We start from the raw sequence: 21129 nt of genomic DNA, 5'->3' as shown, positions 1-21129 counted from the left end.
AGAGGGCGCCCGTGACGCACGAGTCGCGACAGCAACGTAACTGCGTCATCATTGCGGGCCCTGGGATCAGCGAGTGACGAGGTGTCGACCTGTTTGTCGCCGCAACACGGAAATCTTCGCTTATTAATCAGAAAGACCTTCAAATAAAGCCGATATCACAGCTTTGGATGCTATCGTAAGGTAAGCTTGATAATAAACTATGGCGTGTTTGCCTAATTATTTATCAATCTATGTGTTTGGACGGCTCAACGGCAGCGACGTCCAGTGATCGTGACTCCCTGCTGCTCTGCGCCGTGTGCAGTCGTTTGAATCTTCAGGTTTTCTCTTTGAATTGTCCTGATACAACAGATAAAACCTCATTATTACATCCAGATATCCAGATCGTTACTGTTTATGATCAACATGTGTTGTTGTTTGACCAGGTGAGAGTCACTAATACAGTTAACAACACATATAGCATCAAATAAGGGGAAACTGGTTGTGGTGCTAATGGTAGGAAGCTCATTATTACTGATCACATGCTCTAATATTATTTTCAATATTATGTTAAGTCACTGAAGAATATAACGGATAAACTAAAGTATAGTTATATCGCTCTTAAATGCAGTGACAAAACAAATAAACATTTCCAACAAACACCACTATTGTATTGTTATTTATTTGTTGTTTAATTATATGGACCTGGGTATGAATTCCTCTTAGTGCTAAACATCATACAAAACATAAAATTATTTAGGTCAAACTTAATATGGACAAAATGAAATCGCGAGTGCATTAAAATATGTTTGTACACACAGAGGGTATCTGTCAGAGTAATAAACCACATGGACCTGCAACACCTAGAGGAAATAAATAGATAAATAATAATAAAAGCATATAGTCAGTTGCACAGTTAGACCAGTAACATAAAGGGCAGTAGAGAACGTGCATACATACTGGATTTGTGTTTAAGTCTTCAGGAAAGCTCAGTTTTAGTTTGAGGAAAATGGAGAAAAAGATGCATCTACATATCGAAGTGGTTTAATGTGGCTGTTGAGCCCTGGGACGAACATTTCAAGGAACCTTTTGAGAGCAAAATGAAGAGTGAAGAATCATCTGATTGCTGTCATCCTGTCTTTTTATCTCTGTAGGTGCTTTTAGTCTCTGTGGTCCAGCAGTGCAGTCAGTTGCCATGGCATCTCCCGGGGGACAAGGAGGAGGAGGAGGAGCTCTGTCGACCAGAGGAGGCAGCGGGGCCCGGAGGATGAAGTGGGCTCTGGAGCTCAGTATGGGCAGCAGCAGGTAAACACAAACGGACTAGATCCAAATACTTCCAACAATTTATTAAAACAGTATAAACTATTGAGCCTCTGTTTACACCCTCACTGTCCAACCTGGAAATCCACAGAACACCTTCTAGCTGTGACAATCTGTGGGTATCTCTCAGACCTGGCTGTCTAAGGACTATATGAACAATCACAAACATCTTCATTCGACTCTTGCTTGGGATCTTTTTTGTGTGGTCTTTACGTCTCTCTCCCTCTCTCCTCACTGTCTCTACTATCATCTATTGAATGTAGAATTTCTAAAACAAGTCGTTACAAGTACTGAGAACTTGAGTTTTGGAATTTAGTAGGTTTATACTCATGTGAAGTCAGATGGTTGTGATGTATTTGTGCAAGCATCGAGTGAGTTTAAAATAGAGAGAGTACTGAATGAGTGAGAACACAATTTTACATAGAAAGGAATGTGTAATTTTAAGCTAATTAACCTACAGTAAAGTCCCCACCATTAATGGGAGCAGGGCTAAGAGTTGTAGGCTACACAGGCAGATCATTCTTATCTTACTTTCACCAGTTTCCAGGTTCTCGTCTGTCTGTACTTATTCTGAATTTGGTTGATTCACCAACAGATTAATGGACAAGCAGTTGTGGTGGAGTCACGTGAATTTGTTCAACACTTTTGTTTCAATCGCTCCTCATTTTTTCTAATTTCTCTTACTCTTTCTTTTTTAATCTTTATTTTTCATCACTGGGTCCTAGGCAGAGAAAAAACCTGCTAATCCACTTCTCAAGTAGTTTTGAAGAACTGACATAACTGGATATATTAATCCATAATTAGAAGTGTCCCAAACAACAGGTTCCATTTAAGTTCAAACTTCTACGGACAGAGCTTTCAACTCCTCAGAGTGCATCGGCTCCTGTACCGTTTTGTGACTGACTTGACCTCTTCTCCATATTTTAAAAGGACAAAACACATGAAAGGTCTTTTGGTTTAGTTAGTAATAGGAAATAAAAGGTTCACTCAGTCTCATTTTGTTATTTCTGCGCTGCAGGAGTCGTGACCGGCAGGGCGGTCAGGGAGATGTTGTTTACCCCATCGGCTACTCTGAGAAACCTGTCCCCGACACCAGCATCCAGGAGACAGATAAGAACCTGGTGGAGAAGGTGAGGACAGCAGTTACAGATACAGTCACAGATGCTGATGTTGTTTGTGTTTCAGCCTGTTTTATTGGCGATGCTTCCAACACCGATTAGGATTGTGATTTCCTAGTGGAGTTTGGTTAGGTTTAGCTTAAGCTGCCTTTGAATTAATATTCAGATGATTTGACCTTTTACTCAGTAACAAAAAGACATGAGTGAAAAACTAATATTGAAAACAGGTGCTGTGATTTATAGTTATGTGATAATATTGTAACATGGTATATGGACAAAAACAAAGCAACATCTAGCAACAGTTTAACAAAAACAATCCATTAGCACAGGAGCTTGCAGCTTCCAAAATGACGGATCTAGTAGAATCAACACCACTGCACAACAGTTTGAACACAATCTGAATATCGTCAACTTTATGGAGAATGTTGAATTAGTCGACATTAGTTTCAGACAGGTGCCTCATGAATCACCACATGACAGAGTTTTAAAGATCATTTCTGGTGTTCCTGCTGTTCATAATCAATGCAGGGTGTAGTACGTGATGAATGCTTGATTTGTGACAGTAACTCTAGTTTGCTGCAGATCATCGACCTCTTTCTCTGTTTCTCTGTTGTACAGCGTTGCTGGGACGTTGCCCTCGGGCCCCTGAAGCAGATCCCCATGAACCTGTTCATCATGTACATGTCGGGCAACACCATCTCCATCTTCCCCATCATGATGGTCTGCATGATGGCGTGGAGGCCCATACAGGCGCTCATGTCCATGTCTGCCAGTGAGTGTCCAGTCTTGTGATTGCATGTGTTCTTAATGTCCTGGAGATGGCTGAACACAATTTAAAGTGATCAGAGACCGTCGCAGACAATAAACACCTGACATCAAGTCGTCTTTCCCTGTGCCTTTTGTCCTGTTGTGTCTCAGCCTTCAAGCTGTTGGAGAGCTCCAGTCAGCAGTGGCTTCAGGGCCTCGTCTACCTGATCGGTAACCTCCTGGGCTCAGCATTGGCCATCTACAAGTGTCAGTCAATGGGACTGCTCCCAACACACTCGTCAGATTGGTTGGCTTTCATAGAACCTCCGCAGGTAAACAATATGATCTGTTTAATAGCAAAGTGTCTGTAGTTTCTTTATAACACTTTGACTACTCAGATACCAGCAAGAGGTCATGGAAAAATGTTGAACTCTAGCAACCTAGAAGAAGAATTTTATCATGTGGACAGTCTGCGAGACAAATGAGCACTTGCAAGTCTGCCATCGACAAGCCTGTTCGTGTTCCAGACACTTCCAGTGTATTTATGTGGAGCTATAAACTTTCCATCACCTCATCATTTAGTCGAATGTTTTAGTTGTTAAACCACAAAACACGCTAACAGCTGGAATTCTTATAAATTATATCAGACTTTGGATTTTACTAAACAACACTTGGAAAATGCATTTGTGGCTGTGATTTCAACCCCTCTATCTATTAGGTAGTCTGTATGTGTCTCATTTTTCACCCTGGGCTGTAAAATCAGCTGATCTGTTCACGTCCATTCGGTATCTGTAAACAAACCAAAATTTTCAGTTTTGTGTGACATTAACTGACTTTGGTCGTCAGAAATCGAGGCAGTGTCTCTCGTGTTGTACAGTTTGAGGCCAGTAGAGGGTAGAGTACTCTCATTTTGGAATTGAATGTTAATTTATAGTTGTGTAAACACTTTCATTTTTAAATTGAAAACTGTTATGGTGATTTTAGAATTTGTATGTTTTTAAAGGTGCTGTGTGTAAGATGAACAAAAATGGAATCAAATAGTCCCAGTATTCATAATTATCTTTCCATTAGTGTGTTATCTCCTTAGTTTATATCTACACAGGGAGCAGGTCCCCTTTCACGGAGGCAGCAGTTCTGCACTCCCATGTTTCTACACTAACACCAAGCGGACACTTGCTCTAGAAAGAGAATTTGACATCGTCATGTTTAAATCTCAGCTTGAATTTGGTGACGATTTAGCTCCAGTTCGACGCCAAAGAATACAAGTATCTACTGTAGCCTCACAAAATGCTACTCGATGCAGTTGTAGACAACAACATGGAACCTGGGGGTTGATGTTTTGATGTAATGATTTATGTTATAAAGGAGTAATAATCTTTATGACGTCAGCAGAGGTGATGTTTGTTTCAGGTCTTAGTCACAGCTACTGTAGCCAAATACAAATATTGATGTTTAAGACTCTTCAGAAGCTTCAGCCTCAGAATATTAACACTGTTACACATGAGTAGTACTTTAGATATTCTGTACATGATTTATTAAAAGGTGATGGATGTAGATAATTCAGCATGTTTTCACATCACAGCAAATGACTGTGACCAATTTGATAGTGCCAAACAAACACTGGACTAACTGAACCATTTTGTCTTCTCAACAGAGGATGGAGATGATGGGCGGAGGGATGGTGTTGTGAAGAAGATGGACCTCGCATATAAAGGATTCCGATATTCCCAGATGTTGTATCTTGTTCATTCTCCACTCGCGCCACACAGCCGCCTGTCCAGCTGCTTCTGTCTCACACAGGTTCAGCCTCTACAGCGACAGAACACGTAGTCCGCTGGAAGCAGGCTGTGCACTGCAGCTTTTTACCGCATATTGTTTGCCTTTTTTGACAGAAACATTAACCTTACATTAATTCAGCATGCTGCTCTGCCTCATGTGTAGACCTCTGCTATTCCCCATTCATTTCATATTCTGATGAAGATTTCCGAGCCTGAGTCGTCACGTTGACTGTTGAACTACTGTAATTTTCTTTCCATATGAAATTTCTAACACATGCAAAGGCTCACAATAGGAGATTATTTATGAAGTTATTCTACATAATACAGAATTATATCTAGTTTTTGAGGGGCAGACGTCATTATTAACAGAACATTTTGTATCTATAATTACTGAAAATTTAGTTTTATCTTCTTTTTTTTTTCATTCTTCATCTTCTTTTATTGTTTTGTAGTGAAACACTTCATTTCAACATGATTTCTGCATGCTAACCAGCAGCACTCTCTAACCTGTTTAATTTATAGGTCTGTTTAATTTATACTGATTTGCTTTATGAGAAGGTTCTATGGAAAAACCCTTATTGGTTAATGTTGGATTTTTTCAGCTGTGTCAATAAATGCGCTGAATGAAAAAGATCTGGTATTTAGATTTCTGATGTCAACCGATATAAGATGATAACTTGTTCATACAAAAGTCATAATAAATGATATACAGTGACATGAAAACACAAGTGAACTGTTTCCAATTTTCTGGTTTTCTGCACAAATTGCTCATGAAGAGTGATCTGATCTTTACCACCTCACCAATAAAAACAAACATGATGTTCCTGAGCTGATAAACCACAAGCAGCCATAATCTTTCAGGTTCTTATTGAACACACCCATTACATTTCATGACATAACCCTATGGTGCAGGACTAATCCAAAGCAACAGGAATCACTTGTTTCAGGTTCTTGCTGCCAAATGCGGTTCAGCCAGTTATTACAAAAACAGTTTCACCTACTTTTTCCACCGTGACTTTGTTTTGTTTAATACATAGTCATGAAGGAAAAAGTAGGTGAAACCTGCTAAATTCCCGCAACTGTAATTATCTGGACCTTGTCTCGCTCCAACCCTTTCTTATTTTCTCTTTCTTTGGCATGTTAACGAACCCCTCCTGCGTGTGTGTTTGCCTTCCTACATAGGAGGAGATTGTACTGGTATCAGTAGCAACACCCTGTGCACAGAACAATAGCAGCGAGGTAGGGCAGAGGTTAAACCTGAGCGGCAAGTGGCAGAAAGCATGTGCAGCTTTTGCTAGTGGTGGGTGATCAGGCATAGACAGGTATCTATGATGATGACAGGGCTTGATTGGCATCCCAAAACATGTAGAAATGTGAATGTGTAAGTGAACTCCTATTATGGCTGGGATACATCTGACATTAAAAAGTCTTTTTTTTATTTATTTTGTATTTGTATACATGTGGTTGTCCCATCCCCAGGTGACTCCTGCACCTCTTGTTCTCAGGACCTGGTCTACCTTCAGTGGGCGGGGCTGACGTGTGAAGGGGGCGGGGCAGGTGAGCTGACGCTACAAGGACCAGACGCAGCGTCTTCATCAGTGAGACAGTCCGTCCCCGTGCGGAGGGAAGACGCCTTTAGTCCTCTCTTTTATTGTTTTAGCTCGTTGCTGTTATTTGTGTAGTGTTTTTTTTTATTTTTCCAGTTAGTTTCAGCTCAGTTTTCTTTTATTATTATTATTGTTTTAAACTGGCGAAAAACTTTCCAGAGAGTCAGGAGCCGTCAACACCCGGGAGCAGCTTAACCCTCCCTCACTTTTAAAAAGTGTATTCTTCCACAATAAGCGACTTCAGCTTCTTTTTTCTCGTTTTAACCTACTTTTGTTTGACTTAAAACCGGTCTGTCGGAGTTTAAGTGTCTCCATGGAGAGCTGTGACCGTCACCCAGCAACGCATCCGTTCTTTCATGAGGTGAAGATGAGCCGAGCCCAGAGGATCAGGGTAAATGTCCCTTTGACCTCTCACTGTTTTACTCTTAGAAACCACTAATGTAAAACAAGGAGTAATGTCTCTTTGAGCTCTCTGTGTTTGAGGCAGTCAGCAGAGAGGTTACACAGGCTGCATTAGAGAGGTCCTGAGCTTCCTCTGGTCCCAGACTGCAGCACCTGGAGCTCATCAGACAGTTTAATTGAACCTGCACGAGTTGATCCTGTCTTTGAGACTCACCATCTCCACATGTGCTTCACTTGATCAGTCCATAAACCTAAGCAGCGCTGCTCTAATCAATGAGTCCATCAGCTTTATTAGTTTTTGTAAGACAACATTCAGACATTGACTTGTCTTAAGTTTGTCAGATTCACATATTGGGGATCTAGGACATTGTGACCTTTTTTTATTTTTCACATTATAGACTAAATAATACAAAAAAGATTAGATCTACTGATTAAATAATCATCAGATTAATTGCTAGAATGCGATCTCTTTTTAAAGATCAGCTTTTAATGCTGCTCACCGGAGAACAAAGGCTCTTTAACAGTTTTTTTTCTGTCTGTGGTGCTTAAGCAAAACAGATGAGTCATAAATGTTTCACGCAGAGAAAGGCATCCCAGGTAATTACAACATTACCACAGAGTTGCCCAATAGTGACAGATGCATTAGTCGTGCTTGGCGTTAGGATGAAATTGTTATGATTATGTTAATAGGATTGTTTTTTTTCTGTGATTACACTTGAGTCCAGATGAATCAACCCGCGCATAGAAAAGCGGAAATGGATGTCAAGTGCACTGACTGGTGGCTTTAAAATGTAGATCAAAACTCTTTACACATTTTAATCTAACTATTATTGGATTCATCAGTTAGCTGGTGGACAAAACATTGTAGTTTTCTGTCCATTTACATCAGATGATTTGCAACTACTTTTAAGGGAATGTTTGATGGTTGAAGCTTCCTTTTAATATGCACATAATCTTGTAAACATAGAGTTAATTGATGTTAATGAAAATTCCTTATAGTTGCTTCTAGCTATTATTTTTAATGTTCTTAGAATAGCACATTTTCATACCAAGATAAAGTAAAATGTATTGAATGGCACTAATTATTGCTCTGCATGCCGAATAAGACGTTATAGAAAAGCCAGATTTGTTCGTTGTGTAGATATTAAAATATTTGTGATTGTACATTGTAGCAGTGCAGACCTACATGATATTCTAATTTTATTCTCATCGTCCTTAGGGCATCATCTTGGGCAGCGTCCTCGTCCCTTTACGCGTGATCCTGGCGGCCTTGTTCTTCCTCGTCATGTGGCCTCTTGCTCCATTGCGACTGGTTGGTCTGTCTAAGGAGCAGCGCTCTCGGCCCATCACAGGTTGGCGGAGTTGGTTCTTCCACCCGATCATCTGGCTTCTGAGCCGTGCCGTCTTCTTCTCACTTGGTTTCCTGTGGGTGAAGGTCAAAGGTCGCAGGGCAAACCTGAAGGAGGCACCAGTGCTGGTGGTTGCTCCCCACAGCAGTTTTCTGGACATGCTCGTGCTGTGTCCGACCCATCTGCCAACAGTGGTGTCGCGATCAGAGAACGTCAGCCTGCCAGTCATAGGAGGTGAGACAACCCTACAGGATCCTTCATGTTAGATTCTATATTGAGCCATTTGTCATTTAGTCATTGGTTGTTTCACATGTTTACCACGAGCACATTAGGGTTCAGTGTCCATAGATGTTTTGAGCCGTGAACTGGAGGAGCTGGTATTCAACTCGCCCAGCACACACCTTCCTGATTCCTAGCCGCCCCACATAGCTTCACTTAAACTGTAGGTAGATATCACAGTATTCCTGACACAATAGTTAAGCAGCAGAAAGTGAATAATGAGCAATTTCATCGATCAGTGCGTTGTCACTTAACAAGCAGATATGCACAACATGCAGAAATGCTGCAAATCTGCATCTCTCCTGCTATGTTTACCTACTGGTTTTCTTTCTTAGTGCTCGCTGTGTGGACTAACTGCTTGTCCAGAACCTGAACCCTAATGGGCCAGTGTGTATACACTGTCCACTTTGTACGGCGGTGCACATAGTAAATGATTGCTGCACATCTGTTAAGTGTGACCACTCTCACACTGCTGTGCTAGATGGACTACAGTAAATGACAGGAAAAACATTTCTGAGCATGTTCAATGCTAACATTTGCATAACATGTGTGGGCAGTATGTTTTGACAACATACAGTAAAAGTTTGCATAAATCTATAGGCTGCAGGATTAAAACTGTACCTGGTTTCATCTTTTCGTTCTCGTCCTTTCCCTGTGTCTGCATCACTGCCTGGTTTGACATGAGAAGCAGTGAGTTTTCAGAAAAGCCGTAGCAACAATGTAATCAAAAATCACACTGTGGAGACAAAACTGTGTTCGATCTGCCAAAACATAGTTCTGCCAGCTCTAGGCAGAATTGAGTCATTTGTTCACGTCACTGTTGTTTATCCTGGTTTCCAGGTTTCAGTGTGCCTGGATGACATAATCTTTTACCATATTTGGTTTAAATCTCTGCTGGAATAATTTTTCTGTGCTTTTGTAGCAGGCACAGTACAGTGTGATTAGTATTTAAGGGGATATCAAGTTTTCGATGTGTTGGAACAACCAAGAATAATATTTGGATTAGAGAGATGGAGAGCAAAACAAAAAATATGCAAGGAAGCTCAAAGATAAACAAGTGATTAAGTCTTATGGCTTCTAATCTGCTCAGGCTGCTCTGATATGCCCTGTGTTGGCCTTCTTGTTCTCGACTTCCTCCCTTCTGGTTCTGATATTGTTTTTTTTGCTTCTCAGCGCTGCTTGATTTCAACCAGTCAGTGCTGGTGAGCCGGAAGGATCCAGAGTCGAGGAAAAGGGCAGTGTCCCAGCTCACAGAGAGACTGACCTCTAATGGCTACTGGCCTCAGGTGAGAGATTTTATCCTTCGTTACTCAACTCTCTCAACACTTCTTTTAACAAGAGGTGAACAATACATTGTTATACTTTCTTATTGGATTTATAATCAGTATTGACATTGTCAGTTCTTATGCACACTTATTAGGTAAGAGCACAAGGTGCTAGACAGGCCTAAAGATACACTGTCATTTAACTGATTGTAAGAGGCAATTAATGTTATCTCATAAATGAACCTGCTGAATGTGCAAAGGGCTTAAGATGCCACTGCCGTTCTTAATTATCCTTACATTCTTGGCTAGATGCTGATGTTTCCTGAGGGAACTACAACTAATGGTCAGGCACTCATCAAATTTAAGCCTGGTAAGTACTAACAGTGGGTAAAATACAGTCTTTCTACACATTCCTGCAAAGAATTAATGAACATGTGTTAACCCCATCTAGAGAATCAGTTCCGTCTTGTTTTTCCTGATGTATGGACTTGTAGTTTGAGAGATTTGCATGAGAGGGAATGGGTGTTACAGCTGAATCTATTGTTACTGGATGATTTACTGTCTTGTGCATGTTCATTTTTCATTCCTTCATGTCTAACCTTTTTTTTTTTTTTTTTTTTTTTTCGCCTCGCCTCACCTCGCCGTCATCAGGTGCCTTCCTTGCTGGAGTCCCTGTCCAGCCTGTTCTGTTGCGTTACCCCAACAAACTGGTAAGTGGGATGCTAGACTGTAGCATCATATGATAATAATCAAGTAAGATGCTTTTTTTAATCCAGGGTGATTAACGATGGAATAAACTTTGGTTAAGACTAGGATTGATTTCAGTATCTTAGGGAAACACAATACTTCACTGAACACTAGCTATATTTTAGGTTATGTCTTTTGTGGTTGTAAACAAATAAAGGGTGTGTATTCATTTAATCAGAGAAAATCTTTTTTTGTTGTCACTGGTTATTAATTTATAGAAAGCTATCCTCACCCCAGACAAAATAAGACATACCTTTGTGTAATAGATATAATTTTAGAGGTATTAAACTGCTAAGTGGCTACTACACTGAGCAGTTTAATACCACTATATTACATGTTACGTTCTAAACATTACTCATTGGAAGTTTTGCATTCAAATTCTTCCCAAGCAATGAAGCAATAAGGAAACAAACATTAATGCTAATTAGGAATATATTTGCTAACTCAACCTATGAAAGAAGTCAAAATATAACTTTCGTCATAATGGCAAGCATTGTACCTGAAATTAGAAACAGAAACTTGCCCCATACGTCTCCACTGCTTAAGTGCTACTACATATGTGACATCAAAGGAAAAGGAGTTTAAATAATTTGGCAGAGCAGTCTGATGTGGGAGAGTGTGAGGTGAGGGGATATTCTTCTGGTAAGATCAGTATGTGCTCTATACTGCATATTATTAGGTTATAGTCATGTATCTGAACATACTGGAATGTTTTCACAAGGCCAGTGTTTGCATACTAGTTCCTGTTATAGTGTGTAAAGAGGGGAATAAGACTAGAATTACACCTGCTATAAAAATACTCTCCACTCAGTCTGTCGTATTATCTGCAGTTTGATTTTCCTATATTACTTTCCCCAGGATACTGTTCGCTGGACATATAGAGGAACGAGCTGGTGAGTGCCTCCATGCAAAAAAAAAAAAAAACACGACGCATAAATGTGTTTTGGTCATCACTGATGACATTTGCACTACATAGCTATTGTAAAATCTCTGGATTTCTATGTAGGGAGGAGGTTGCGTAAACATGGACAATAATTTGAACAGCTTCCAGGACTTTGAACTCGGCTCTCTCAATAACTGTCTGCTCAGTAACTTGATTTATTATCCTAAAAAGTATTTAAATGATAAGTAAATATAATGGTAGTGTTTCAGGTTATAGGCATTTTGTGTGGAAGGGGAAAAGAACATAGCTGTTGCATCATAATTATTGCTGCTGAAAACATTTTCTTGTGAAAAGTCCGAACATAGTGTGATGACAGTTTAACTTGATTTCACTGCAGGATTTTTATATATGGTTGGACAGTCTTCTTGAATAAACAAATGACATACTGGCTTTAATAACATACATAATGCAAGTCACACTGTTCTCATGATTAGCATTTATACATGGGGATAATTTCTCTGTATATATTAAATAAATATAATGCTGACTCTATTCATCAGGACTGAGGCAGTGTGGCACACCACTTCACAGCTCTACTCCAACATGACTATTGAGGTAAGAGTTCATTTAATTCAGATGATGTCATAATAAACTTCAGGTTTTGGTCACTATAAAAAAATAAATCAAACTGTTCTGTGATAGGATAGAGTGCACCTCTAGTGAAGTGCACTCGGCATGTTCAGTCAGTGTAGAAACGGGTGAAGTAAATGGTAGGTGTGGTGGGACATCAGACCTGAACACATGGTATATTATGTTTTGCCGTTTTCTCTGGGATATTTAAACTGCATTTAATATAAAACCTGTAAACCTTGTTCTGCCTTTCTGTGTGACTTTGTTGTGACAATGGTTTGTTTTTGTTTTTTTTGCTACAGTTCCTGCCAGTTTACAACCCTTCCCAGGAGGAAAAGGATGATCCCAACCTGTATGCAGACAATGTTCAGAAACTCATGGCCAAGTAAGCAGCAGATTATACACTTCATTGTATTATAAACTCATTGGCCACTTTTATTATATACACCTGTACGATCCAATGTAATCCAACACAGTAGCTTTAACAAATCTCTGTGAAGATTATAAATGTCTGGTCAAAGGATCTAAAACCCAAATGCATTGACCCGGTTTACAACTGGTTTTAAAATGCACAGCTCAAAATACGATTGTAAATAACCACGACGGGTTGTGATTCCTTCGCTCAACCCACCATGTCAGTGGAAGTAATGCACCAGTAACTAAATCTGAATAAAGGGGTTCTGCTGTGCACTTTGGAGATGCATGTATATGCACAGGTTGTGAACAGTGATTTCCACTTGTGAAAATCTACATTTTGAGAAGCTAGAACAAGCTAATTTTGATGTTATCCTTAAGAAATGGCTCAAACACATTCATTATTAAAATGGTTGGCTAGATTTGCTGAGTTTCCGTGTCCCTGGTGATGGGATGCTGGGGGTTAAAAGCTTTGAAATGTAGATAGGCTGGTGCGAATACACTGCTTTTAGTGTAATAAGTATTAATTGCTTGTGTTTCAGGGCTCTTGGAGTCCCAGCTACAGACTATGTGATGGAGGGTAGAATTCCTGTCAGCAAACTGGGCGGCCTCTCTCTCCCAGTGGAGTTGGAGTCACCTCCCAGAGAAACACTCTCACTACTGTACAAAAACGGGTAAGAGAGGACCTCCTTTTGTTAATATTTGGTCTCGTTACTGCCTACTGTAGCTTTAAAAAGTACTCACTTGACATTGTCAATTAACTTTAACATCCAAAGAAAATTTAGCAAAACCTTTTGAAAATGAGTTTTTCCTTTGTCAGTGTGGGTTATTGTGGGTAGATAACAAGGAACAACACAAGGTATAACACAATATCAATCTCAACACTGTTGTAATGTAAATATAAGTGAAAGGGTTGGATTACCTGAAGCATCCGTATGAAAATGGGACACAAAGTCAGTCGTCTTTTCTCTCTCAGGCTGAAACCATCAGAAGTGGAAGCAGCTTTGGAACGAATGATTGACAGGTGTCAGTCAGGACCCCAGGAGTCAATGGTCAGTGCGGAGCAGCTTTCCTCTATTCTCGGACTGAATGATACAGAGACGGCTGTCACTGTCTGCAGCCTCTTCTCCAAGGTAAATGTTAAAATATGAGCCAGATATTTGTCTCCACCAGAGGCCTTCTCACCTGTGGTCTGATCGGGTGGCTTTTTCACCTGAAGTGAAATACCTCTCACACCAAACGTGTAACACTTTTTTTCCTTCCCTCAGGATGAGACTGTGGACCTGAGACAGGTCTGTTTGAGCGTTGCCACCATATCAGGATTTTTTAGCTTCAAATCACTCTTTCACACTGCTTTCAATGTAAGTACTGTTGACTATTTATGTTGTTGATGTTGCCCCCGACTCAGGGTATCATCTGTTGAATGAAATTTGTTTCCATGCAGTTTGTTTACTCCAGTCCAGCTAGTTTATTTATTCAGTGTATTTTATCTATTCCAGCTATTTGACAATGGAGGCGAAGGCAGTCTGAATGCACAGAAGCTGTCAGACCTCATGGGGGCGTTGCTGGGTTTTCCTCAGCGCAACATTGATCAGCTTTACGCTGAAGCCTCCAGTCAAGGCCAGATTACTGAAGGTGAGTCGGTAGCATGAATACTTTAAACACACAATTCATGCAAAGACCTTTTGATTTGACGGTATCTCTTCACATTACTACTTTTATAAAAGTAGCACGTCTTGTTACTAGTGAAATTGTGTTGGCTTCTATGGTTTAATTGTAAAATTATGCAAAAATATAATCTGTTAAAAATAGTTCTGCGTTATTAAAATGACACTTTTTTCTGCTAATACTTACTTCTCCAAAGTTACTGTTCTTCTGTCAGATTTAGTTAGTTTCCCCATTATCTGGACCATTCTCTCTGCTGGGAGAACTACAGTGGTGTGAAGTGTAGACATGGTCAAAACGCTCAAATCCTGCTTGCATCTCGTTTCCACAGACAATCTGCTGCGAGTGCTGACGACCCACCCGACCTATCAGAGAGTAGTGAATGAATATCTGCAGCCCAAAGAAGTGGGCTCTCTGCAGTCCTTCATCGATGGGAAGACTGTGAACAACAATGGAAACACTGTGCACAACAGCAACGGATCCCTCCACTATGACAAGAAGTATAAATAAGAGTTTTAAAAGATGGAATCAAAGTTGGACTTTTTACAGTGCGTTTGTTTTGCAGAAGAACTACAGATGAAGGATTGTGTTTTAAAGCGTGTGTGGTTTTGTTTGTTTTAAAGACTTGCTAATCATGTGTTAAACCATTTAGCCATGAGCTTCTCACATGCTACGGTGGCTTTCTGATGTTTCGAAGCTGATGTTTGAAAACGGTTAGTGTGTTTCTGTTTTTTTGTATTCTGTACTCTTGTTCACAGGTACTGTTAAAATAGTTCATGTTTGTCCTTTGAGCCCTGAAATGTGTTATTTATAGAAATTCCTTATGTATATAAACTGTTTTTTAAAGGGCCAGTGGTTCGTGCAAAAGGAGCTCAACACTCAATTCAAAAAGTTTATTTTATATACATTCTTACTTTTTGTGATAATTTAACAATAAATTAAACGGTGACTTTAAGTAGTAGTTTGGATGTGTTTTTTTTTTTTTTTTTTTTTTTCTTGCCTTTGCTTTTTCTTCAGTTTCTGTTGTGACTTCACCTTTTGGATTTACCAGATACAATCTTTCTACTGTGGAAACTTTCTTTTGGATTCCTCTCTGCATGCCGTGTTCATTTTTGTTTTGTATTTGTTTTTCACTATTTGCAAATTTCTGGTCTAGTCAACCTTTATGGATTCAGGATAATTTAATCCTCAGCCTTGTGGGTGTCTAATGTATGCTCTTGAACTTTGCTCTTTTGGTCGGACTTGGCATCTGCGTTTGGTTCCCTGACTTCTCTGGTGCATGTACCATTGTTTGTGAAGCCTCATGCTCTTGATGAACCCTTTTTGTTGGACTTAACATAGGCCTTGTATGCTCTTTTATTTCTTCGCTTTCAGCTGGTGCTTCTGTTAACTGCCTTATTGTCACCTTTTGCTTATGAGTAAATGATTTTGAATTGTGAGCGTCACAGGTTTCTAATTCACGTCGACTCTCTACAGCTCCACTTTGTGCTGCTGTTTCACGCTCTCTCTGGAGAGTCTCTGGACGTGGGGGCAATCTGGGGGTTTTCTTGCTGGTTTTCAAAGAAAACTTCATGCTTGAGATGGGACACTTAGACTTATTTATCTTATTTGGTGCTGCTTTCTGTCCGCCTTGATCGGCTGTTCCAGTGGTGTTTGTGTCCTGCAGGGAAGATTCAGACTGAGAGGTGGACCTGCAGCTTTCAGAAACTGCGTCCTTGATGATGCGTGCAGTTAAATCTTTCTTTGTGTTATTGGCCTTCTTACTATTCTCACGTCTCCTGCCTTTATTAATTAAACTTGAAACGGGATGTTTAATAGCATTTTCCTTCACATTTACATCTAGTGTGTCCAGGATTTCTCTATGAGGTGAGGACTTGATCTCACTTCTCTCCATCTTGGAGTGTTTGAGACTCCCTGCATCTTTGGAGGCAGTAACCTCTCCGGTTTGGCTCTTGGTTCTTCTTCTGACAATAGTGGACATTTGAATCCCCTCTTCACGTTTTGCCATCCCCTTACGTGATGCTTTCTTCTCTTGTGGTGTTTTAATTAAAAGAGACAGTTTCAGTGTGTTATCGGCCACACGCTGTTCCTCTGCCTCGAGTCTCTGCTTGTCCACCTCTGAAAATTGCTTGACTGTAGTTGCTGTTTCTGTTCCTCGGCTTCCTTCTTGAATATTCCTCCCCTCTCTTATACAGACCTTCCTTTCTCCCGAGGACTTTCTTTTTGGCTTTTCAGAAGTTACTTTTTCCTTCTCTGTAGTGAATTTGACTGTTTTCTTAACACGCTTGTGTTTTGGTTTCCTGTTCTCTGCTCCTTCTTTGATGCATTCACTGTTTTTTATTGCTTCGTCCTTTTTAGTCTGCCCTGACCGTCTCTGACCCTGTGTCATATTGACTACATTGGTTCTTTCCTTAAATAGCTCATCCTCTTCTTTCTTATCCTTCATCTTTTCAAGTGGCTCTGGTCTTGCAGTTCTAGGAGCTTTCACCACTTTTTTCAGACATTTTCTGTCCATTCTACCCCGCTCTCTTGTTCCTAATTCAGAGGACTTGCCAGAGGATGTTAATTCTTGAGAAACTTGCCGTCTCATTGTTGCCTCTAACATCTGTTTGTCCGGCACGAAATCTGGTAGTTTGCCATGAACACGGCGATCACAGGAACTTGTACAGGACTCTGCCACAGAAGGTGTATTAGTTGGCACATTAGCTGTGCAACGATGTTTGTCTTTGACTGAAAGAGATTTATCATCAAGGCAGGAGGATTTGGGTTTTATGTTTTTGTGTTTACGATGTTTCTCAGGCTTCCTTGTCCTCGCTGATGATTGAGGCAGGACACTCGAAACTGGAGGCTCAGCTGACTGGGATGGGCTGAGAGTCAACAGGTCTGCTCTGAAACGAGGTGCAGGAGCCTTTGGGTTCTCATGTGGCTGCTCTGTCTGCATGTCTACAAGATGTGAGAGAGATGCTAAAGTATCTTCTTCTGACACATTTAGATCAATGTTGCAGGCTAATATGGCTTCCAATGCATTCAAGTCACTTCCCTCAAATTCAAAATTAAGAAAACTGTCTGGGGAGGGGAGCACAGAAGTGGAACTATGGTCCTTTAACAGAGGGACGGTAGTCAACACATTAACAGGGTTGTGGTACTCTGGTGCGGCATAAGCAGGCAGTGTTTCCTCTGCGGGCAGGACGGAGGAACAGCTGCACCAACTTTCCACTGAACCCCTGTTCCATGAACTCTGAGGTGCATTTTGACTATCATGGTTTGACTCGGGGTCAGGCTGTGTGCTTGCACAACCTGAAATTGACGACTGATCTCTCTCCTCGACAAATGCAGTTGTCAGAGATGTTTTTGCACCAACAGATCTGTCGGTGTCAGCCAAAGGTGGATGTGACCGCTCCTGTAGGACCTGTAAACCAAGATTAAAAACAGATGTGCTCTAAATTAATTGTTCCTGTTGTCTAGGGCAACAGAATAATGTCCTCTGGTATGCTTCCTTTATATAGCCATGTGATTGTGGAGCTGACTGTAAAACCCATTGAGGTAAAGCTCAAAGTTACAAAGCTAATAAGACAACTACTTGGAAACGCACCGGAGACGCATCAGGATCTCTGGAGTCTGCAGATGATTGATGTGGTTGCTCCTGCAGTATTACCTGTAAAATTGGAAATGGAAACAGAAAAAGAATCGCAATTAAATATTATATTTAATTTTAAAAAATGCAGCTGGTCTTTGTGCAGGAAAAGTTTTTTTCAGTTACCTGTTGGTCTTGTTTTTCCAGTGCAAGAAGGTCGAGGGGCTCTGGGTCTGTGCTGAGGAGGGAATCCAAGTAGTCTATATTCAGGGTCGTCTCCACCTGAGAGAAAGAGATAAGCACAGGGACAGGAAACCTCCACTGTCATAAGGGGTTTTTCCCCCTTACGTACCAGAAAAAGTACTCTATTACAAGTAAAAGTTTAGAAACCTTATAATCAGCAAACTGTATCAAATAGAAAAAACAAGACTTGTGCTCTCCATTTACTTTTTTTTTTTTTTTTTTTTTTTTTTGGACTGATCCTTATGAACATTAGTGTGATCAACATTCACATTATTTATTAAACCGATGGCTGTGATAACGTACAGTTCTGACAAAGTCCACGTCACTGCAGAGTTTGTCGAGATACTCTAGAAATGAGCCATTTTCGATCTCCAGCTTCTCGTCCTCTTCTCCCTCATCTTCCTCCTTCTCAGTCTCTTTGTGGCTGTCTTGGATCTGAGCAGAGTCAGAAAGGGTATCTTTAGGTGACGGTGTCAGATAAGTTCTTTTGAGTTTAGATGAGTAATTTTACGCAATCTACAGTAACTCCTTAAACTTTTTTCTACAATATATTATAAACCGCAGTGGACCTTGGGAAAGAGAGAGTCCATGATCATCATGTATTCCTCAAAGGCGCGTTCTGCCAGCGTTTCCTCATCCAAAGAGAGCAGAAGACCAGGAGAAATCCTGGATTTTGTAGTTTTATTGTCTGTTTTGTTTGCTTGTTGGTGCAGGTCAGGTGTTTCACTTTTCTGCTCAACTGTGAGGAAAAAAGATGAAAGCCAATAAATCAGTTTACTTTTCTTTAATCATGCAGTTTTCCTAAAATCTCAACATTCTGCCCAAACTTCTTTTTGTTCAGAAAATGTTTAACTTGTAAAGTAACTAGTATTGAAAGCTTTTTAAATAAGGTAATGCAGTGTGAAGAAGCACAAAGAAAATACTCAAATGAATTTTCAAGTACTTGACTAAAAGCATGGTGTCGGAAAGACCCTTGAGGCATTTCTCCTCCTAAAATGGCTAAAACTTTGTCTGTGGTCATCTCACCTGTTTGTCCTTGTACACAAATCTCTGACCTCTGATCTTCTGACTTCTCTTCATCCTTTTCTTTCTCTGACGCTGCAGACTTTGGCGTTAGACTTAACTTCTGCACTGAATTCCTTGACAACCTGAGGTCAGACATTTGATACAGTATTACGATCAGGATTTGTGAATATGAAGCGGACCATAAATCACATCATGATGCTGTATGTTCCTTACAGTCCTGGACTGCAGGCCAGATGGACAGGTTCGACCTGTGGACACGTGCACCAGCTTGGACGATCCTCAGACAGGACGAAGAAAGAATAGGAAGGTGAAAATAGGCTGCATGGGACCAACATGTAGGGGCTGAAACTACAGCTGGAGTTGGGCGTGGAGGAGACTGGGCTCATAGCAAGGCAGCAGGAGTCTGGTGGTGAACATGGGGTCAATATGAGCTTCTGTAAAACTGGTTGAAATTCAGGGTGGACTCTGGCACCTGGTGATAAAACCTGGTGGTGGCGCTGAGAGGGACAAACACCTGGTGGGAAATCTAAGCCATAGGGACTCTCCTGAGCTGTGCCGATTGTCAGGCTTGGTGCCAGATGCTGTAGAAAGTGATTGTTTACGTTGGAGGCTCTTTGTGTCCATGCTGTCCACTGCATATTTGTTCTTTCTTCACAGTTGGGTAACCTGCGGAGCATTTCAGCAACTGTGACAGGTCTCAGCGGCACGGGTTCATTCACTCCGGGAGGTGAAAGCTTTGATTGACAAAACTGCCCAGTTCTTATTTCTGATAATTCACCCAGACCTAGTTCTCCTTGTGAAGGACACGTGTAATCAGAAAAAGGCTGGTGATGATATGGAGAATGAAAAAAGGGCAGGTATCTTGCGAGAGAGTCGTCAGGCTCTTCTCTGTCACTAAAAAGGATTTCAGGTGGAGAAACTGGAACGGGATCCATCCTTTATCTCTGTTTGTCTCGCTTGTAACTGCAGAGGAAAGTGGGAATAAGACATGTTCATGTATTGTTTGTTTATACCCTTTAAAATCATTCTATGGTAAAATAACAAATAATTTGAATCTGGAATAATCGGGCACATATCCCTGTTTTATACATGGTACAGTGTCATATTTCTTGATTTTTGCATTTTGAAATGTGTCTTTTTACTGAACAACACAGCTGAAAACACAGAGACACACAGTTGTCTTTGCACACAAAATTATAAAGCTGTGTTGGCAGATTATGAACCGTGGCCCTCAAGTTATAAGGCCACTAACTGCTAACAGTACATTGTTTCAGTATTACAGCACTCTCGTTTGTAAAATCATAAAATTCGCTATTGAGCAAACCTTTGGTACCTAGTCATGAAAACTATTTCAATATGTCTGTGCACCTTCAGTGATAAATTATGGTTAACTTGAACAATATTTGTTTTTCAGCTACAGTTTTAATAACAAATGAAAATGTAAATAACAAACCATCAAACAGTTATCAAGCTTACCTTTCTTGCAGAAAATTGTCTTCAACCAATACTATTAGTTTGCATGTGTTGTGTTTTGAAAATAAACCTCAATTCTGATTGATTTTGTTTATCTATGACTTAAAGATCTGCTCATATAAACATTCCAAGTTTGTAAAAGTCACAAACTACAGTTTCATAGTGATTTATAGCTTTCAAATGTTATTTTTACAATACTTGTTTCATGTTTTACTATCATTCACTGAATTCACTGATTCAAAAGGTTATCAATATGTCATACCTACTGAGAGAACTATTTGCTACGGATCATAGAATTATACAAAAGGTACAGAGGAATTAAACTAAACATTTTAAATAATTGTGTTGTAATATATTTTGCCACAAAATTAAACCTGGAGGTTGACATATAGATGTTGCTGTCAAATTAATCAACATTATATTTAACAAATTGAATTAAGCAAATGAAATTTGTGGCCCAATTTGTCTTGTCTGTCTCTGTATGTGTGGCCTGCGATGGACTGGCAACCTGTCCAGGGTGTACACAGCAGCTATGGGATAGGCTCCAACACTGCTGTGACCCTTCAGTGGACAAGTGGCTAAGAAAATGGATGGATGCATGGAATACATCCTATGATAACCTCCGTAAGTCAT

The 21129-nt window shown here is 40.3% G+C and overlaps 3 protein-coding genes across 3 annotated transcripts; 2 read left to right on the top strand and 1 right to left on the bottom strand.

Moving 5' to 3' along the window:
* Positions 1 to 50: 50 nt before the first annotated feature.
* emc4 (ER membrane protein complex subunit 4) lies at positions 51 to 5667 on the top strand. Its single transcript, XM_026353513.1, has 6 exons — positions 51 to 180; positions 1131 to 1281; positions 2315 to 2426; positions 3033 to 3186; positions 3333 to 3493; positions 4816 to 5667. Exons 2-6 carry the CDS (start codon positions 1172 to 1174, stop codon positions 4849 to 4851), a joined length of 573 nt encoding a protein of 190 aa, XP_026209298.1. The 5' UTR covers positions 51 to 180; positions 1131 to 1171; the 3' UTR covers positions 4852 to 5667.
* Positions 5668 to 6527: 860 nt separating this feature from the next.
* lpcat4 (lysophosphatidylcholine acyltransferase 4) lies at positions 6528 to 15124 on the top strand. Its single transcript, XM_026353596.2, has 13 exons — positions 6528 to 6937; positions 8168 to 8531; positions 9750 to 9862; positions 10151 to 10211; positions 10493 to 10551; positions 11447 to 11481; positions 12032 to 12086; positions 12404 to 12486; positions 13058 to 13189; positions 13492 to 13648; positions 13784 to 13876; positions 14015 to 14150; positions 14512 to 15124. Exons 1-13 carry the CDS (start codon positions 6860 to 6862, stop codon positions 14688 to 14690), a joined length of 1545 nt encoding a protein of 514 aa, XP_026209381.1. The 5' UTR covers positions 6528 to 6859; the 3' UTR covers positions 14691 to 15124.
* Positions 15125 to 15181: 57 nt separating this feature from the next.
* Positions 15182 to 20545, bottom strand: LOC113157619. The gene is made up of 8 exons (XM_026353207.1): positions 20500 to 20545; positions 19237 to 19986; positions 19024 to 19145; positions 18567 to 18736; positions 18301 to 18432; positions 17941 to 18036; positions 17773 to 17835; positions 15182 to 17589 (listed from the first exon to the last, which is right to left on the bottom strand). The coding sequence occupies exons 2-8, from the start codon at positions 19956 to 19958 to the stop codon at positions 15385 to 15387; spliced, it is 3510 nt and encodes a 1169-aa protein (XP_026208992.1). The 5' UTR covers positions 19959 to 19986; positions 20500 to 20545; the 3' UTR covers positions 15182 to 15384.
* Between the last annotated feature and the right edge of the window lie 584 nt (positions 20546 to 21129).

This window comes from Anabas testudineus, chromosome 18, assembly GCF_900324465.2.
Source record: "Anabas testudineus chromosome 18, fAnaTes1.2, whole genome shotgun sequence".
NCBI classification, from domain to species: domain Eukaryota; kingdom Metazoa; phylum Chordata; class Actinopteri; order Anabantiformes; family Anabantidae; genus Anabas; species Anabas testudineus.
This window is presented reverse-complemented; position numbering and strand designations above follow the sequence as displayed.